The sequence below is a fragment of the Aspergillus pseudotamarii genome (genome assembly GCF_009193445.1).
Source record: "Aspergillus pseudotamarii strain CBS 117625 unplaced genomic scaffold BDV38scaffold_6, whole genome shotgun sequence".
In the NCBI taxonomy this organism is placed as follows: Eukaryota; Fungi; Ascomycota; class Eurotiomycetes; order Eurotiales; family Aspergillaceae; genus Aspergillus; species Aspergillus pseudotamarii.
In genome coordinates, this window is record NW_022475020.1 from 393734 (window position 1) to 412585 (window position 18852).

General features: G+C 45.7%; 8 protein-coding genes across 8 annotated transcripts; 5 read left to right on the forward strand and 3 right to left on the reverse strand.

Annotated features, from left to right (window-relative positions):
• The first annotated feature begins 1271 nt into the window (after nucleotides 1-1271).
• BDV38DRAFT_236610 (threonine synthase THR4) lies at nucleotides 1272-3587 on the forward strand. The gene is made up of 8 exons (XM_032053477.1): nucleotides 1272-1408; nucleotides 1462-1548; nucleotides 1648-1864; nucleotides 1914-1985; nucleotides 2043-2083; nucleotides 2138-2302; nucleotides 2356-2797; nucleotides 2848-3587. The coding sequence occupies exons 1-8, from the start codon at nucleotides 1346-1348 to the stop codon at nucleotides 3363-3365; spliced, it is 1605 nt and encodes a 534-aa protein (XP_031917960.1). The 5' UTR covers nucleotides 1272-1345; the 3' UTR covers nucleotides 3366-3587.
• Nucleotides 3588-4568: 981 nt separating this feature from the next.
• BDV38DRAFT_278682 (uncharacterized protein) lies at nucleotides 4569-5255 on the reverse strand (the record flags this gene model as incomplete). The annotated part of the gene is made up of 1 exon (XM_032058803.1): nucleotides 4569-5255. One exon carries the CDS (start codon nucleotides 5253-5255, stop codon nucleotides 4569-4571), a length of 687 nt encoding a protein of 228 aa, XP_031917961.1.
• Nucleotides 5256-6503: 1248 nt separating this feature from the next.
• On the forward strand, nucleotides 6504-6927 carry BDV38DRAFT_278683 (DUF3759 domain-containing protein; the record flags this gene model as incomplete). Its single annotated transcript, XM_032058804.1, has 3 exons — nucleotides 6504-6525; nucleotides 6591-6719; nucleotides 6773-6927. 3 exons carry the CDS (start codon nucleotides 6504-6506, stop codon nucleotides 6925-6927), a joined length of 306 nt encoding a protein of 101 aa, XP_031917962.1.
• An 858-nt stretch (nucleotides 6928-7785) lies between these two features.
• On the forward strand, nucleotides 7786-8489 carry BDV38DRAFT_278684 (uncharacterized protein; the record flags this gene model as incomplete). Its single annotated transcript, XM_032058805.1, has 2 exons — nucleotides 7786-7894; nucleotides 7948-8489. 2 exons carry the CDS (start codon nucleotides 7786-7788, stop codon nucleotides 8487-8489), a joined length of 651 nt encoding a protein of 216 aa, XP_031917963.1.
• Nucleotides 8490-9178: 689 nt separating this feature from the next.
• Nucleotides 9179-10545, reverse strand: BDV38DRAFT_174832 (Gfo/Idh/MocA family oxidoreductase). Its single transcript, XM_032051988.1, has 3 exons — nucleotides 10423-10545; nucleotides 9636-10367; nucleotides 9179-9581 (listed from the first exon to the last, which is right to left on the reverse strand). The coding sequence occupies exons 1-3, from the start codon at nucleotides 10485-10487 to the stop codon at nucleotides 9233-9235; spliced, it is 1146 nt and encodes a 381-aa protein (XP_031917964.1). The 5' UTR covers nucleotides 10488-10545; the 3' UTR covers nucleotides 9179-9232.
• A 2625-nt stretch (nucleotides 10546-13170) lies between these two features.
• On the reverse strand, nucleotides 13171-14961 carry BDV38DRAFT_278686 (DUF3433 domain-containing protein; the record flags this gene model as incomplete). Its single annotated transcript, XM_032058806.1, has 1 exon — nucleotides 13171-14961. The coding sequence occupies one exon, from the start codon at nucleotides 14959-14961 to the stop codon at nucleotides 13171-13173; it is 1791 nt and encodes a 596-aa protein (XP_031917965.1).
• An 828-nt stretch (nucleotides 14962-15789) lies between these two features.
• Nucleotides 15790-16654, forward strand: BDV38DRAFT_278687 (uncharacterized protein; the record flags this gene model as incomplete). Its single annotated transcript, XM_032058807.1, has 4 exons — nucleotides 15790-16022; nucleotides 16083-16384; nucleotides 16450-16518; nucleotides 16578-16654. 4 exons carry the CDS (start codon nucleotides 15790-15792, stop codon nucleotides 16652-16654), a joined length of 681 nt encoding a protein of 226 aa, XP_031917966.1.
• Nucleotides 16655-17678: 1024 nt separating this feature from the next.
• BDV38DRAFT_236612 (uncharacterized protein) lies at nucleotides 17679-18320 on the forward strand. The gene is made up of 4 exons (XM_032053478.1): nucleotides 17679-17722; nucleotides 17773-17834; nucleotides 17896-17970; nucleotides 18045-18320. The coding sequence occupies exons 1-4, from the start codon at nucleotides 17711-17713 to the stop codon at nucleotides 18118-18120; spliced, it is 225 nt and encodes a 74-aa protein (XP_031917967.1). The 5' UTR covers nucleotides 17679-17710; the 3' UTR covers nucleotides 18121-18320.
• The last annotated feature ends 532 nt before the right edge of the window (nucleotides 18321-18852 follow it).

The window sequence follows — 18852 nt, forward strand, 5'->3', positions numbered from 1 at the left end:
CTCCCTTTTTTCGGAACTCCTTGGCTGGCCAATATAAGCGCTGTCTTCTCTTTGACATGGTTTCGAACACCAATATCCGCAACCCGGGAGCACTACAATCGACCACCTAGCACTTCCCACATATGCCCTGGTCGAAAACGTAGAATGCTCATACATTTGAAGTTAGATAATGGGAATCGGACCCTGGACTGTCTGAGGCTTATGAATTAATAAAAATAAAAATAAAATCAGATCAAGCTTTGTGTATTTAGTGGTCTTAATTGCCTGAGGTTACAATACGATTTATGGTCTTCTGGAGGATGCAAGTGCATATTGGGCTCTTCCTGGTAGTGTTGGTAAAGTTAGCGTCTTGTCCTGACATCCAGTTCCGTTCTTTTTCCTTTTGTAACAAAATAGCAAGGTCTGGCTGGGCTTGAGGGGACTTGAATATTAGACTTATGGACGCAGGTAACGTTTTAAAAATCTCGACCATCGTTAATTACATTGTGGTAGTGCAACAGAGACTGAAGACATACTTATTAGTAACGGTTAAGCTTTAGTAATTTCTTTTCCGCATTTATTCTTTTTGACAATATCCAGAATAGTCTATGACTGCCCAAGGTATCAGAATATATTATTGATATAGTAATTAGGTATAGTGTACAGCAACTCAGGTTACAATGGTAGATTGATGACAAAAAGTGGAAGAATGGGATAAATGTGTCTTTCAAGAAGCCTTGATGTATCATGATATCTTTTTAGAAGCGCTGGTTGTATATGTTGAACATCCGGAAGTGCTATGACTACATACCTTGGTACAAGCATTTATTGCCTGATATAACCGCCTTCCTTGTTGTATCATTCTGTCGGGTGTAACCTTCCAAAATGCGTACCTAGGCCTTGATAGTTATTATGCCAGTTAACTGTATCAGTAACTGACATCTAGCTCCTGTCTAGGAGCTATAAATTAATGCGTAGATGGACATGTATATGGGCCAAGCATGAATCTAGTAGGGTAAAATAAAGCGGTATGGAGGGCGGTCAAGTAGGCAGTGTCTAAATTTTGACATCCCGCTGCACAAGGTAGACAAAGGAGGGGGCAGTACTGATAAGATAGTGAGTCATGCTGAGGGCGGTGAAGCCGGTGGAGGAATTGGGCGCTCCACGTGGGCCAGCAAAAACTCCGACCGCCTTCTATTTCCAGTAATGAGGCAACGGCGCAACCGGACAATCAATGTTCCCGATCAACCCCTCGTCCGACTGGCCGATATCGCCATCGCCATCGCAGTCACAAACTTTCCAGCGCAGAAATCCATCAGCAGGAGGCATTCCTCAGCGCAAGCATTACAACATCATAGCAAACAATATGACAAGTACAGCTCCGACGGAATCCCAAAAATTCCTCTCCACCAGAGGTGGTGACTATGGCGTGCGTCTTCTAAACATGAGTCATACGTTGACGGTTCACTGATTTTCCCTAAGCTCTCCTTCGAGACCGTTGTCTTGAAGGGACTCGCTGCGGATGGCGGTCTCTTCTTGCCTCACGAAGTCCCAATCGCGAACGACTGGGTATGTTTACTCAATGGCACATGAATACTTCATTCTGGAATCTTCATTTCAAGCCTTCGAAATGGTTCACCGGGATCCGAGGCTAACAATAGATTGCAGCAAAGTTGGAAGGATCTCTCCTACGCCGAACTCGCCTTCAAGATCTTTAGCTTGTATATCTCCCCCTCCGAGATTCCGCCGGAGGACCTGAAAGGTATCATTGAACGGAGCTACTCGACATTCCGTGCAGACGATGTTGTCCCCTTGACGCATCTGCAGGATGACAACTTGTATCTTCTCGAACTATTCCATGGCCCAAGCTACTCTTTCAAAGACTGTATGTTCCCTGAGGTTATCGTGGTGTCATTGTGCTGAGACAATATTAGGTGCCTTGCAGTTTCTGGGAAATCTTTTCGAATACCTCCTCGTGCGGAAGAACCAAGGAAAGGTTGGACAAGGTGCGCGCTTGGAAGCCCCTGGTCTGTGGCGATATGGTGGAGCTGATCAACTAGCAGACAGGCATCATTTGACAGTCGTCGGCGCGACGAGCGGTGATGTAAGTCTTATTAGTGTGCCCTTCGTCTAGCACCGGCGTTAACCGTGGATATAGACTGGATCTGCCGCAATTTACGGTCTTAGGGGCAAGAAGGACGTGTCGGTAGTCATCTTACATCCCAAGGGCCGCGTCAGCCCTATCCAAGAGGCGCAGATGACCACCTGCACAGACAGGAATGTCCACAACCTTGCCGTGACGGGAACATTCGACGATTGCCAGGTAGGTTTTGAGCATATTAGAATTGCGGGACAACAAGACTGACAGGGCAACAGGATATTGTCAAGGCTATGTTTAACGATCCCGATAGCAACGAGGCTTTGAAGCTCGGTGCCGTCAACTCGATCAACTTCTCGAGAATCCTCGCCCAGATCGTATTCTACTTCTACGCCTACTTCTCGCTTGCGAGAAAGTCCCCGACGTTCAAGGTGGGTGACAAGGTCAGATTCGTGACTCCCACTGGAAACTTCGGCAACATCCTTGCGGGTTACTTCGCAACGAAGATGGGTCTCCCCGCCGACAAGCTAGTCGTGGCAACGAATGAGAATGATATCCTGCACCGCTTCTGGACGACTGGTCGCTACGAGAAGAACCCTGTTCAGGAACAGCAGGCCGATGGCACCGTGAAAGCCGAGGCTTGCAAGGAGACGCCAAGCCCTGCAATGGATATTCTGGTCTCCAGCAACTTTGAGAGACTCATGTGGTTCCTCGCGAAAGGTATACCCTACGTTATATTTGTCTTTGGATCGCATGCTGACTGATCATAGAACAAGCAGCGGCAGCCGGCCTGGACGATGTGTCCAGCAAGAAGAAGGCCGGTGAAGAGGTTTTGGCCTGGTACCAATCATTGAAGGCTACAGGCGGCTTCGGGCCTGTAGATAAGGACTTGTTAGAAAACGGACGGTCGACCTTTGACAGCGACCGTGTGAGCAACCCTGAGACGGTTGAAACTATCAAGTCTTGCTACCAGGAGACTAAATATGTTCTTGATCCCCATTCGGCCGTTGGTGTTACCGTTGCGAAGAGGTCGCTTGCTAAGACTGGCTCTAACGTCCATCACATCTCGCTCTCCACTGCTCACCCCGCCAAATTCTCCGAGGTCGTCGAATCGGCGCTGAAGGGCGAGGCCGGCTTCAACTTCGATGAACAGGTGCTTCCCGACGAGTTCAAGGCTTTCGCACAAAAGGAAACGAGAGTTACAACAGTCGAGAATTCGTGGGAGAAAGTCCGGGAGATCGTGAAACGCCAAGCGGAAGAAGACATCAAGGCCGAAAGCAGCGCTTAAATCAAATCTTTATGAGAGACGAATTGTGTAGGCCCCAGTGCCTGGCATTAATAGACATTTTCTTTCCTTTTATCTTCTCAAAAATACCTGGTTTCGTTGGGCAATACACTGTATGGTTATTGTTTTGCGAGCATTGGAGCACCATCCTAGTGAAGCTCTCACGTCCTAGAACTAAAATAGAGACCATAAAATATCATGCCAACTTCAAATACTATGAAAGAATGTCCCTTGATATATGAGCCAAATAACAGCTGTTACAATGCAGCCAGTTGCAATATGAAATGGTCACGATAGAGCCCCAGCCTCAAATTTTACTAAGTTCTTCAGATGAAGAGGGGTCCGATAAAGTAGAGGGCTGCACAATGTCCAAGCCGCGGGAGGATGGCTTGTTTACTCAGTAGTTGATCTGTTGAGATATATGATGCTGGTCGAGTCATGCACATGAGTAATGGAACCCTAATTGATGATGTACGCGCATGGGGTTGGAAGAATAAAGATCTTTGGGGGATTATATTTACCTCTCCTTCTTTGGGTGTTTATTTTGATATTTCATGTACTTCATACTGAAACATGATCTGGCCTCTATGGAACAGCAAGATATAAGGAACCAGTCATGTATGCTTCACAGAAAGAACAGCTACTTGGGGTTCTCGTCGGAGACATGTGTATTCATTGAATAGTAGAATAAATATAACCACCAAACGCCAGTCCAAAAACAAAAAAAGAAGCGGCAATGCGATGTGATATTAACTATGGGGTGACAGTAGTCCCAATATTTCTATCAGGTGTCGGAAAAGAAAGCAAATAATAAAATAGCCTCGAGATTTGCAACTTGGAGTGTTGGATTATATTCAATTCTCGCTAGGGGCCCTCACATGCCATCTATTGATCAAGCCCAATGAGCTGTTTTATAACTCATAAGACCCTTACACACGGGTTAGGGTGATGGCCATAGTTCGTTCAAGGGTCGGTACAGGGTTAGTTGAGAGGCCGTCACACCGTCCTTTGTGTACCCAATAAGTGAGTGCTTTGCATCTGCTATGCCTATCACATAAACTTAGGCATTCATTGAGCCCTTTCGTCCTGCCGAAATTAATCCCACCTGTATTGACTACTTGGGAAAGTGCTATTTAAGGTTGGAACGGTCTTCAGCCACTTTTAGGAAACCCGATAGTATTAAACTTACCTCTCCTGCACCAGGCCCTATAGGGTTTGCGACTCCTGCTTATATAGATGGACGGATTCACCCCGCGACCACCTGCAGAAGAAAAAGTCAGTGGTTGCAACGGTATAGAGCGAAAGGCTTTGGAGATGCTTACAATTCACAAGGTCCGCATCTTTCGCATCCAGCTGCTGCTGCATGGATGTTGTCCTCATCTCGCAGTCCTCATCAGCAACTGTTTGACACTCTACCCAGGCTTCGTCCACCGTATCCTGGCAATCGGGGAGTGGGTGGGGAGTAGACTGGTCACCAGCAGCTGGCCCCGTTCGATCTGTCCGGACCAGGAGCAACCACTCTCCATTTCGATCAAACTTCTCTACAAAATCTGCCATAGCCAAGAAGCAATTCCCCCCTTGGTGACTGCTAGCCTTTGGCTTCCATGATGCGGCATGACATAATCCCGCCTCCTCGGAGCACCTCTTGGCACATTCATATGCATTCAAGACCTCGTAATAATGCACATTAGCGGTTATTGCGTAGTGATTGCAGACATATTTGTAGATAACTCCATCGACGGACTCCTCTTGTCGGCCAGTTCCTGGGCAGCAGGCGGCTTTATTGGGAGGGCCACCGTTACTAGCTGGAGAAAGACATGTTGGGGTTTGCCGGCTCCAGATCGACGGAGTAAACACGAAAGTCAGAAGAACAATCCCTAATCTGGTGGTCATCGTAGAATGGTGGAGACGTAATATATATATTCAGCTAGAGATTGAAAACAAACTAATTTGAATAATGGAGCTTTCCCTATGCACGAGGTATATACGGAGGATGCACATAAATTACAGTCGGGAAGAACAAGTACCCCTCAATGATGTAATAAAGTTTATATCTTAGGTTTATAATCCAGTACACGGCTTAATATTGGAAGATTCCCAGAATATAACCATGGTATATCATGCTGAGTTCACCCCTTTGAAATCCCTATAAAATTCTCTGCAAGCTAAAAACTAGCACATACGACCATAGGGTGTGGAGAACAGGGCTTCCCGTCCGCTCAGCCGTACTTAAGCCACACGCCGGGAGGTTAGTAGTTGGGTGGGTGACCACCAGCGAATCCCTCCTGTTGCATGTATTTTTTATCCTATTTATTTCAATAGTCTATCTAACTTTTCAGATATTGGGTTTCCTTGCCGCGCAGTCTTTCGGCCAGTATAATGCCTGATATATATATACCCACATCATGATGTATTGTTTATTGATTTTCATGGTTCATGAGAAAACGTGATAGACCAGCTTTAATATACGAGCAGGGTAAATAAATTTGAGATAGTACTATCATTCTAAGACCGGCTGTACATTCATTGGGATCCATCTTTTCCAGACATGCCAGACGAGGTTGGATATCACTGGGTGACTTGCGGAGTCTCTTTCTCGGGTTCAATAGCCAAGAGGGATGATCATACATACCTATTAGACTTTGAGTATTTTAATATCTGAATTCTAACCTTTCTGTTTCGCTTATGACTCCATTTATAGGCAGGTGGTATGGGAATGGACTTGCGCTTTATCACACATACATTTTATGAGTATATATGGATGACTGTGACAAGCCGCCACCTGTCTGTAGTTTCAGGTGAACTATATTTTACTCGGTATCAGTATTCTACATTCCTATTTGGTAATCCTCATAGGGTAACGAAAACCTATTAGCCTTCATACCCACTCATAACGCTAAGATATCAAGAGGGGGACTGAAGGTGGGGTGAAAACAGCATGAGCGCGAATTATAGGGAAATACATTAACAACCTAGTCAGCGGTGAGTATATTAGAGGAGGGGTAAAGATCAGCTGAACAGTGGTAAATATCCACCATTCCCTTCTCTGAACCATAATTGCTAAAAGAAAATTCAACCGCAAACTACTTACTTTTCAATAATCAAGCCAAAAGACTACTTCGAAAGAATTCAGATATCATCATGGGTCTTTTCCACCACCATGGTCAGTTTCTCATTTGTGTACTTGCTCTTCCCTGGGTTTATTATCTCCTAACACTTGAAGTATAGAGGACGCCCATGAGCAGGTTGTAAATGCCGAGGAAGGCAATCAAGCGCATCTTTCTCATGAACTCATTGCTGCAGCTGCATCATATGAGGCTTCGAAGGCATGGGAAGAACACAAGGCCTCTACTGGTGGTAGGTAGCATTTCCCATCTCGATTGACGGAGGAAGAGTCTAACAGCGCCCAGAGGAGCTGAGCCATGCAAAGGCGAAGGAGTTCCTTTCTGCTGCCGCTGGTGCATTCGCTGTTCATATAGCGGAAACTAAGGGCGCAGACTTTCTAGACAAAAGGGAGACGGAAAGGCACGCAAGGGAGTACGTTGAAAATAATTATAGGGAGTAGCCTCACAATTAAGATCAATAAGAGCTTGGTTAATAAAATCTCATATGGGGGTATTTTTTTCTATAGTTATATCGTGACATGAATCCAATATTGCTCTGGCTGCCTCTGAAGCCATAGTCTTCCAAGGTTGAGCCTGCTCTTAGGAAAAGTCTGACTACTGCTATAGTGTTAAAGGAAGATTATATCGAAATATAAGCAGACACGTTATAGCCTGATGAAAAGAGGGGAGAGTGGAACAGAAACGAAGAGCTATATCGCTCTTATCAGATTCGGATATGGGCATCCCAAAATCTCTAAATGGGCCTCTACAATTTACTAGAAATAGAATACAGCGATCAGAAGTGTCGTTATTTCCACGGGGGCTTAAACCTTTGGATATGAGAAGATGGACACGCGTCCCGCCGTATCTGCACGCCCATGGTAGCATTTTGGAAGCGATGAAGACGAGCACCAATAATCTAAGTTGTACATTAGGCGTTCAGCGCTCGAGCTAGCTAGATTACTGGCTTGGATTAAGTCTCCGATATTGTGGAATTGTGAGGGCTGAACTGAAAAGTTGCGCGATTTATGAATGTTATAATTCGATAGGTCCGTCGAGTCCACTTTTCTGGATTGGGTAATGATGATCCAGCACCTGTGGCAATGCTAGTAGTAGCCCTAGTCATATGATATGGATATAGTTAGAGCATGATCATTGGGAAGGGATTGTCAACTAGCTAGGATGGGAGATTAACCGTGGGAATGACGCCTTGGTAATAATTATTGAACACAACGATCGGTGGGCAAACGCGATGTGTCCTCTATTCCTTATATCCATCAGCAAGCTAATCAGCGCCGTATGTCGTATACACCTTCATGATGGCAAACCTGACCGGCAGCATCAACCTCGTCTCCTCAGCCATTCAGTATGCGCTCTTCATTGTTTTCACGACCATCATGTTCTTCTTCATTGATGAGAATGTTCACCGTCTCTCCTGATCTATCGGGCCATTGCTATGGGCTGTTGTCATTTTTTGGTAGGCGGCATCCTCTCGTCCGGCGAATATGTCCCCGGAGGCGTGGGCGGAAACCCCAACGTGTTGATTCGAGTTACTGGATCCCCCTCACACGCCGCCATCGCCTTTTTGTATCTGTTGATTATCATTTATGCTCTCCCTCTGGTGCCCGTCTGCTGGGTCTACGCAGCTGAGGTCTGGTTGCTCGAGACTCGTGCCACCGGCATGGGTCTTGCGGCCGTTGGCAACTGGCTCTTCAACTTCGCACTGGGTCTCTACGTCCCTCATGGATTCCAGTATATCACCTGGAAGATGCTCATTGTCTTCAGAGTCATGTGTATCCTAACGGTGATTCAGCTTTATTTCACATACCCTGAAACATGTGGGAAGACGCTCGAGGAAGTCGGAGGGGTGCTCTTCCCAGATGGCCCCAAGCCCCGGCAGACCAAGCCCGGTAATTCTAAGCTGGATGCACTCGTGGACGATGTTCGTGTCAACCACAAGCATATTAATCTGGGAATTACGGAGAGCAAGCCCGGTCTAGGGAATATTGTGCAGGCCGCTTAAGCATTTCCTTCACGATTATTCTAAGATAGCACCATTGGGCTTGTTTGATATGGTGTAGGAAGAGGGAACTGTTTCGAACCAAATACCCGTTTCAATAGCTGTTCCTGGGGTATTACAACACATTAGTGGGTCTTACCCGGGCGATCGCGTCTATCAAGTAGCGCTTGGAAAGAATAGGGATGTTTCGAAGGTCAAGAAATGGGGATGTACGTATGTTTTGCAAACCATTCGTTTAAATTCGACCCTCAAATGAGGATATATAACCCAATTTACAGAATCTTAATCAAAAGAACCAATTTAAATATTCCATAAAAAGCTGTTATCGACCAAAGCCAACCAGATAATCTATAGTGTACCAATAGACTTCAGTTGGGTTGGTCGATGGTTGTATTATACCGAGTAAATCAACACCCAGTATTTGCCCTTCGGGGGCTAGAGGGCAAAGTCATATTGCAAGTCTCGATGTTTGCCTTCTGCGTCCCATTCTAGTTTCACCCGCCTCTCATGGCGAGATTCGCACCGTTCCTTGATTGCTCCTGGTCTTTCTGCACTTGTGATAGAAGGTGGGGCACAAACGCCTGCCTCTCCGACAGAGTGTTGAATACCGCGGCCCCCTTACTTTTCTTTTCTTTTCTTTTTCTTTTTTTTTTCTTTTTTTTCTTTTATACAGCTATTGACCTCTCCTTGGCCTTTCTTTACTTGTGATTACTTTGTCTACTTTCCACTGGAAGATGTTAGGTATTTCATGCCGTCGTAGCTTTCATAAGCATGCCCAAGATCTCAAGGTCTTGTCTAGCATCAGACGGAGTGGTCTTTGGGATCTTCCCCTCCGCGACCCATTGGTACACCTCTTTCAACTCGAGCATGAAAGGATCTTCGTATGTCCGCCGGGTAGTAGACTCCCTATATGACCCGTCCGGTGAAGTCTCCTTGACTACCATTGTTGTCGGCAAGCCTTTGATGAACGGGGAATCGATGCACACCTTGACGGTCTTGGTGTCACCAAAAATCTCTATCGAGGCGTCAAATCTTGCGACCTGATCAACACCGGACTCGTATGCGACCGCAAAATTAGGGTATTGGAAAATTGCACTGGCATCGTTAGCCTACCTAAGACAGAGTTTTGAATGGGAAGTGAAAGTTTACCTCCAAAAGGGGGACCCGACAGTGGCACAAGGGGAAAATCCTACGACACCTTTGGGCATACCCATAATCTCCCGCATGGCACTCAGATCGTGTGAACCGAGAGTAGAGAGCATCTCCCACATCATAGCCGTCTCCTTCGTGACAGTGATTCCAAGCTCGGCGTGGAGGGCTTGCTCCATGTCATCATGGATTTTCGTACGTAACGCTTCGGAATCCGCCTCACGATAGTCGTTAAAGGTCCTTGGATACGTTCCGGATTGAGCCACGAAGACCGAGTTAGGCCCAATGATATCTCGGACGCGAGCATAACGGATTTGTTCAATGCTTGCAACCTCTTTGACTGCGTCGACGAAAGCCGCAGCATACCTCCTCATGTAACCAATAAATACTCTCGCGCCACCTGCAGCCTTGTCCGCAGCTATGATGCGGTCCGTATCTTGCAACGTCAAAGCAATCGGCTTCTCGATAAAGACGTACTTGTTTGCTTGTAGCGCGAGAACTGCGGCGGAGGCGTGGAAAGCATGATTATTTGCGATCAATACTAGCTCCACGTCCGGCGCGTTGCAGAGTTCTTCGACGCTTTGTGTGGTCTTCGGCCTCGAGCTACCTGCGACCTTGAGCATGCTATGTTTCATAGCTTCCTCTGAGACATCGCAAAGATAGGTGACCTGAAAGAGATGGGATAAGGAGTTCAGACACGGCACATGGACGACTTGCGTGACCATGCCACATCTACCATCCATTAGCGGGCGTTGCAAGTGCAAAGGTGTTTATAATTCTAACCGACCCTATGATACCAACCCGAACGATCCGGCCACCCGGCATAGCTTCAGTAGGCTTCATCCCGAACATTTTGAAGGTTGGGAAATGTCTCGAGGAGGTTTGACACTTTTCTTCTCCGTGCGTGGATTGGTATTGGACACAAATGTAGCACCAGCCAAAAGACTATCAGAATGGAGGGCATATACTAGTAGTAGCTATGATATATACTGCGGGGGCGGGGTAAGAGGACAGCTGTACTTTTACGGGGCGCCATAACGTGCCGCGGTCTTCTACGGCGAATAAAACTGGGCTCCACAAATTTCCTACCAATGGAGAAGTTTTATACCGCAATTCGGCTGAGAGGGTGATCATTTCATTCTCAGTCAACTATACATGCCAAGCAGTAGAGTTACAGAGATATAAATTATAATTTATAATAACATAGACATAGTATATATAGGATCCAATACAAGATACCACGAATATAATTCTTATAGTATGAATTGAATACTTCGGATTTCTATACATGTGTCAATGGGTCGGATGGCCTCCAGGGCCTTTGTTACATTGCTATTCAAGATTGTCCCCATTACGGAACGGAAAACACGATTAACTCTTCATTATCTTAAGTGGATAGCAAGCTGGGAGGAATGCCGATCGAGATCTGTGTAACTTGTGTTAGGTCATAGATATGTTGATTCAGCTGGATGAGAAGGTCTCTGTGCACTAAAGTGACCCAGCATATGAGAGTGCTGCTCAAGACTTCGTTCCGCTGTTGATGAGTGGGTATGACTGGAGTCCAAGAATTGTTGGTGCCATGGGCGATGTATGTGTTTGGGAAAGAGTGACTAGGGATCCTTGGGGGCACTGAAGCTATTAGGTCTCTCAGAAGCCTGTAACTGGAACCTGATAGGTGCCAGGCCTGAGATGCCATAAATCTTACGCTATAGCACAGTTAACGTAAAAGCTCACTTTACTAGAACCAAGTATTTGAGCTGGGTAAGTTTTAGACAAAGGCATTCTTTCAGCTCGAGATGGACGGTGAGGCTTTGTCGAGTGTATGAATCGACACCATTTTGCAAATTATTTCTAACCACTCACAACGAAGTAACGAAGTGGCTCCCTGAGGAAGAGATGCCGGGCCTACGAAAAACGACCGAGAAGTATCATGCAGAGATCAAGACATTAGCAGACCAATTTATTCCATTGACTACTGAAGCACTAGATCTAAACCCAGAAGCTTTTCAAGCTGTTTAAAGATGAGCCTCCTTTTAATTCCCTTCGAATTAGTGCTTATCCTCAACCGGATCCTGCGCAACCTTCCGGAACAGAAGCTCAGGGCGTTGGTCCTCACAAGGACAGTAGCTTTTTCACCTATCTTCTTCAGGGTACAAGTCACTCGAGCTTGGATCCTTGAAATAGTGAAGGTGGCACCAATATGCTCTAGTCATCAAGGAGACAATCCACGACTCAGCTTTTGGCAAGTTCGTTAGCTTATTTAGGGGTTACAATATCCTCTAATATCCAGAAGAAGAGAAAGAAGAAGTTTCGACTTGTCAGATATACCTACAAATATCTCCTGGCCGGGAAGAAGCAACCCGAGCAACTCATGCTCAGCAATTCCGCCAGCAGTATGGCAGGAGAGAAAATATACTTCGTCCATATCAAACTATCCTAGTCTCTCCAAGTTCTTTACATTACGCTGTCGTTGAGTGTAAATCTACTTCACTCTGATATTCGTATTTGAGACCACTGATAGTTGGGTTATACAGCTTGTATATACAAGCCTGAATGCACCATATCCGTGGCAGTTTCTTTCAGTTATTATTTCGACCCCAATTAAGCCTCTGAAAGTAGAAAGCTGATACATACGACCACAGGGTGTGGAAAACAGGGCTTCCCGTCCGCTCAGCCGTACTTAAGCCACACGCCGGGAGGTTAGTAGTTGGGTGGGTGACCACCAGCGAATCCCTCCTGTTGTATGTTTTTCTTTTTTTTCGTGTTTTGTCTTGACGTGGTATATTTCAAAAAGTACGGTTGACCGGGACACCCATCAAAGAATCGAACTGTCTTCTTTCTGCCTGGTCTCGCACGGCTACGATTCCTACTGAATATACAAACCCAACTACCCAGGTAATTACACCCCGTTGAAATGTTTTCTATGCGAGCCTCTCAGGATCTGGTCCCTATTGGCTCAACCTTTATTAAACAAATAAAATGCCATAATGTGCATTTTGAATGTAGTTGGGATCCAATTTTGGTTAGTGAAAACGGCATTCTTCGATAGTCTACAGAAAGTAGCGAGAAGCGATCCAGCCTTTTGTCTTTTAGTAGTCTTAGGAAGGTGGTTGAAAAGATAGTAAGGAACTTATTACTTATGACTAGAGGTATACGTAAGAAAGGTTTAATAACAATTTAAGATTGCGTATCTGCCACAGGCCCCCAGCTTTTGCGCATCCAGGGTCAGGCCCAATTCATCGTGGGCTTAGGCCAAGATGGCCGTGAAGAAGCCTAACTAGAATAATATACCGATTGAAGAGCAAGGTGTGCAAGAACCAGAATCATGAATACACAACCAAGTAACCAACAAAACGTCGACACACGGGCAAACTGGCACGGTGCTGTTCAAAAGATCCTTCAGACTTAGGTGCTACGTGCCCTTTGCGGTGGGGAGACTGTGGCTGTGGGCTGAGAGATCGCAACCAGTCGAGACATTTCCATCGGATGCTCAAGCACTGAATTGAGTATTCTCCCTATCACTCAAAAGTCTTTGTTAAGGCCCGTTCAAGATGACGGAACTTCTCTCACTACTCGAATCTCCAGACTTTACGACGGTAATTATTGGCCTCTCTGTTTCATCACTAGTCACCTTAAACCTGATGTCTTTATATCCATTCTTGTCGATAAAATCCTGGAAAATACCCTTCGACTTCACTTTATCGTTCCTGTAGGCAGCAGCGATGCCATTCAGATCACCACCGTAGATAAGTTCTGCAGCCCCGAGAAGTCCTAATGGCTCTTCCCTCAGGATTGAGCGCCTGAAGAACGAGTATATCATGACGAGTACAGTCCATACTGTTAGAAAGGAGAGCATACCCTGCATGAGATGGGCAGTGCTTTCCTCGACGAAAAGCCGGTTGATAGGCTTATAGATTCGACCAGCAACTGGGGAACTCGCATTTTGAATGGGCTGGAAGAAGAGTGTTGATCCTGATACAGAAAGTATGGACTTATATATGTCCTGGATGGCTTGTATCAAAATGTCGGTACGCAGACGGCCAGATAATCCCGCTAGCTGCTCAGAGTACGCGAGGATCAATAGGCCCAAGCCATCAGAGGAATAGGTCCCGGTTGGATCAAACTGGTTGATTTGATGAATCATGAATTCGAGACTGCCCCAGAAGGTGGGAAGCCAGGTTTCTGGTTCTGCTGTTGGTTTGAAGGACACAATAGATGGTGTACTTCCATGCTTTCCATGTGAGCTGACTAGAAGGGTGCCCTCTGTCCAGTAGTATTCCATTGTGCATGAAATGAAACTGACATTGGTCAGCATTGGTGCTGCCGAAGAGGTTGAGTTGTCTGCGAGAAGAGCTGATAAAAAGACATGACGACGAAAGCCTGCACTGCTGCCACAATCTCCAATATAGGCAGTCCTCATATAAACAGTTGCACCAGCGGTGGCCGGGGTTTGCATATTGATCCGACAGCCACGATCGGTTGCACTGAACATGAAGCCCTTCGAACTATTGATGACTTGGCTAGAGGAAGCCATGTCTCGGCAACCTAGATTCGCAGAGAACGCTGCCAGCTCCAAGCTGCTGTTTTCGGCGGCTGTTAATTTCCCACTTATAGGCGCAAATGTTGGGAAAGAATACTCCTCTGTGGTCCAGGGGGGAAGACTCGCACCATAGATACGTGCTGCTGAGACGACATTAAGCACAGTCTGATAATTTGTTCTAGAGTCAACAGCTGTGTCATTAAATGAAGTCATGACTGTCATACTCGCAGGTGAGGACTGCGAGATGACCCCCATGGAGAAGAGATTACTCATCAGGGGAGGGAGGATGAGAGCAATAAATGAGGCCAGAATTGTGGACCCGAGCATAAGATGACCGTTTTTGAAAGCATAGGCCCAGGCAATAAAAGGAGAATGAGACTCATAAAGAACAGTATTCTTTCCCCTGGAACCTTCTGGCTTTGCCATCTCAATGAAGGGCTGTCTAATGCAAAATTCAGTGAAGATAGAGGTCCAACACAGCTTGTAAAGTGTGATGATGAATGTGGGTATAGTGGTCCAAAGATATTTCTGAGTCCAATGGGATTGCTTGAAAGGATCTGCTGAGACCAAGCTGGGGTCGGGCAGGTTGACGGTCACAAACCCATTGTTCTTTTGAGATAGGCGGAGAAGGACCTCGATGCTCACAATCAGTCCGATCTCGAGTGTAGTAAACAGAATAATTACTGAGGGAATGAGCTGCCATGAAAGCCATCCCCTCTCACGATTTGTAGGGGGAAAGAGAAAATGCCAAAGGCCATGAAGACCCGGCTCGATATAGCTGGGCATGAATGCGTTTGCGTTCCAAATATCTCGGTAATTGCTTGACAGGTTTCGTAAGAACAATTGAGGAGAACAATAATCTCGGGCCTTAAGTGAAGCTAGCAATTTATTGCATTCTAGTGAGCACAGGATGCCTGGCCTAGGCCCTACGGAAGGTTTCGAGGAACCTTGGAAGAAGGAACTTTGAATCTGGTGATTGGCTTCCCCCGCCTTTCGTGTGCCTGCCCAGCCCCTTCGCAGTCTATTAATGATGATTATTGACATGGCTGAACAATTTGATATCATGAATCAAATATACTACATGTCAAAGTGATGTGGGGTGGGGCCCACTTCCGCCATAACGAGCCTCATATTACGAATATGAAAACAGCGCGTCACTGCTCTTATCACTAGACTTGGCCGGTATTGGACTCAATGGGAGATTCTCACCGGGTTAGGCAAGGTGGCTACCAGGGAAGAGAGAGCTAAGTAGGGTTTTCCTAGAACGCCACCGTCAGTGGACTGACATCTTCATGTACGAGACGAACGAATATTTAGTCAGGGCAGTGGTACATTAGAGCCTGGAAAGGATCCTCCAGAAAGTATGATGAGAGGCCAGAGGCTCTCATATCCGTCCCCTAAGCATATCCTATAACTTGAATTCGTCTCAAGGCACCAGTATTTCTGATTCGTACGATTGCTGAGCCTAGATTGGTCCATGAATTCACTGGTTCAAAGAGAGGCCCTTTTAAAGAAAGATCAATGGCATATTTCTTTGGCCCCAACCTCGATCTCTTACCTTTAATCAGACATTTATGAGACATTTTCACCTTCGAGAACAAACAGTTGGGCGCTATGTCATTCCTCTGTGTTGTTATATCGTTTGGACTAGCCTTGACCGAACGAGTCACAGGCCAACTAACTATTTCCCGCCCCCCCGCTTCATCATGTCTTACACCGGTGACCTTCACTGGTTGTGATGTGCTATCTTCAAAGATTTCCGAATGTAGCAACCTTCCACCTTCGGCTACCCCAGTCGAGTATGCGGCATGCTTTTGCACGCAAGAGGTGTTTAATGCTATCAATGAGTGAGTAAAGAGGACTTGCTACTCTCTCGCATTTTATGCTAATTTATGTAATCCCCATAGCTGCGAAAGCGAATCCCGCGTGTGCGCCAGGAGCCCCAATGATGATCACTATTTTGATGACTTGCGAACACAGTGGCTCAAGACCTGCGGCCCAAAGATCACCTTTACTCTGACCACCCCTATCCTCTCAACCTATGCATCTGGCACATACAGCGATTCTAGCTGCACAAGTACTGCAATTTCTGCATGTCAGAGTGTGCAATTCCTAACAAGCCAATGTTCTTCATCTTACAGCGGTACGACGGCATCTGGGTATTACTCATGTGTCTGTCAGGAGGACGCTGTATCACAAGCATCCCTATGTGAGATTTATGGCGCATCGTGCCTCGGGCGTACCGTCATAACCTCGATGCTATTTATCTACCAGCATTGTGGATTTGGCGTCTCGACACAGACGTCCACGGTTGCCAGTACAACAACCTCACCATCACAGCAAGTGAGAACCTATTTCTCTTCATCCTCTCAATGGTATATACTGCTAACAAAACAAAAAAGACGGGGACGTCCACGTCTTCCTCCTCTCCGACACCGGGGAGGAATCCGATCACTGCGGTCCCAACATCTACAGCTAACCCCCCAACAAACACTTTAATTACTCCGACAAAATCCAATGTTAACAGAGCTGTCTGTCATAAAGTAAATGCCCCCTGGTCAAGGAGTTCGGCATTTCTCGTACTCGTTTATTTGCAACACTTCATACTGTAAGGTCGATATGTACACAAATGCCCTAGGAGGGCATACAGCTCCGGGGGGGTCAGGATTTAGTGGCTGGGGGTCAGGGTGGGGCGGAGAAACCATCTCCGAGGGGGTCAGAAAAAATACTGCCGCTTCACGTGATATTGTAATTTCTGACCCTCAGAGCTATTTTTTACTAATCTTAAAAAATCAGGAGGAGTATTTTCTGACCCCCTTAGAGATTTATCACGTGACTACTACAGTTTTTTAAGTCTTTATTATTTAATAATATATAAAAGATATTAAAATATATTTAGTTTAAATTTACTTTTAATATTGTTTAAATATAATCTAAAGTTAATTAACTCTTAAAATCTTTCCTGTTTAAATATAGTTTAAAATAGCTAAAATTAAAGCTCTAAGGAGGTCAGAATTATTAAAAATTTCTGCCCCCTTAGAGCTCGATTATATAATATATAAAGTTCTGACCCTCTCGGAGATCTTATTATGTGACAAAGGCGGTAGATCTCTCGGGAGGTCAGAACCACTCTGACCCCCAGCCACTAAATCCTGACCCCCTCGGAACTGGGACCCCGCCCTAGGATCGCCTCGCTTCGTGTATTCTTGATTACATTATTGGTTCGCTGCCCCGCCTCCCGCTGCACTAGTAGCCGCGCCTCTGACCATATGGGCTGCCTCGCGTCGTCTAGTGGTGGACTATTCCCCTCCTGTAAAAAAGGCTAGTTAGGGCCATGATCTCGTGAATGACAAATTTGGTGGGGCAAACCTCGCTGATCCACATGCATGATGAGCTGTACGTGCAGATCCTCAGCCAGCCTGATCTGTAGCGAGAAACTGTATATATTCCTGTAGTGTTGAGTAAAGTCTCAATCATTCTAGTGCCGCAAATATTTTCTGAATATTCAACTTAACAAGCTTCCTGCCATCTGACAATGCCCCAGAAGGTGAGATATGCCCAACTTAACAACTGCTATTAGTATTAATTTGTATACAGGAAATTTCAGTCAGGTTTGAAAGTGTGGAGAGTTGGGAAGACAGTCGCGAAGGGGTTGATAAGTATGTTGGAACTCAAAGGTCCGAGGAACGACTTGAAATACGCTATGGCTGACAATCTTAGCATCCTTACGGAATTCACTGGAACCAGCGAGTACCCTGAAACTAGAAGTTTACCGCCTATGATATTTGGCATTGAGTACGTCTCCTACAAGACCAGTTTTGCTATGTATCCGTTAAATGAACTGGTCCTAATCTTCTGACTGAATCCAGGATTGATGAACAGGGTGTTCAACGATTGAGAAGCCTTCCTGGAGTAATTGTCAAGGTTATGGATGAAGAGGATTAATGGACTCTCTGCTACTGCCATGTGGCTCACATGGTTCTGAATCGGACTAGAAACTTGCGATGACTTTGGGAATCATGTTTTCCGTTTAGACTGGAAGAATACCTGAGCACGTTCCTACAATGTTGACGACTGATAGCAGGTGATATATGCCCAGTGCAGTAAAGTCCTCTTTATGATATGCATATAACAAAGGATCGTTCTACTTGATTGACTCTGGTCATAAATACTAACAACATATCCCCTTTATATACTGGAATAAGAAGCAGATCCTGTATAGACTATAGATACCGATGCTCTTCTGATAGAAAGGTCTTCTATTATAACAAAGGCTCTAGGGATCAACCTATTTATTGTTACAGGTACAGACGCCAGGGGTGCTTTCTTAATATAGGGGGACATTAAGCCTTACATCTGCAGTATGATACAAGCATTACATTCGCGACAGCTTGGGATTATTCATGCCAATTCTACATTCTAGATCAGATGAATTTTGCGTCTCCATAACTGCGTGTATAACTTTTAAGACTATGCCGGATTGCACTCATTTTCACCAACCGTAGAGCTTTATAGCAGCAGTAAGGGCACTCTACAGAGTAAACCCAACACACCTAAAACGATATTTAGACCAAAATGAAAAAAGAAAAACATACAACAGGAGGGATTCGCTGGTGGTCACCCACCCAACTACTAACCTCCCGGCGTGTGGCTTAAGTACGGCTGAGCGGACGGGAA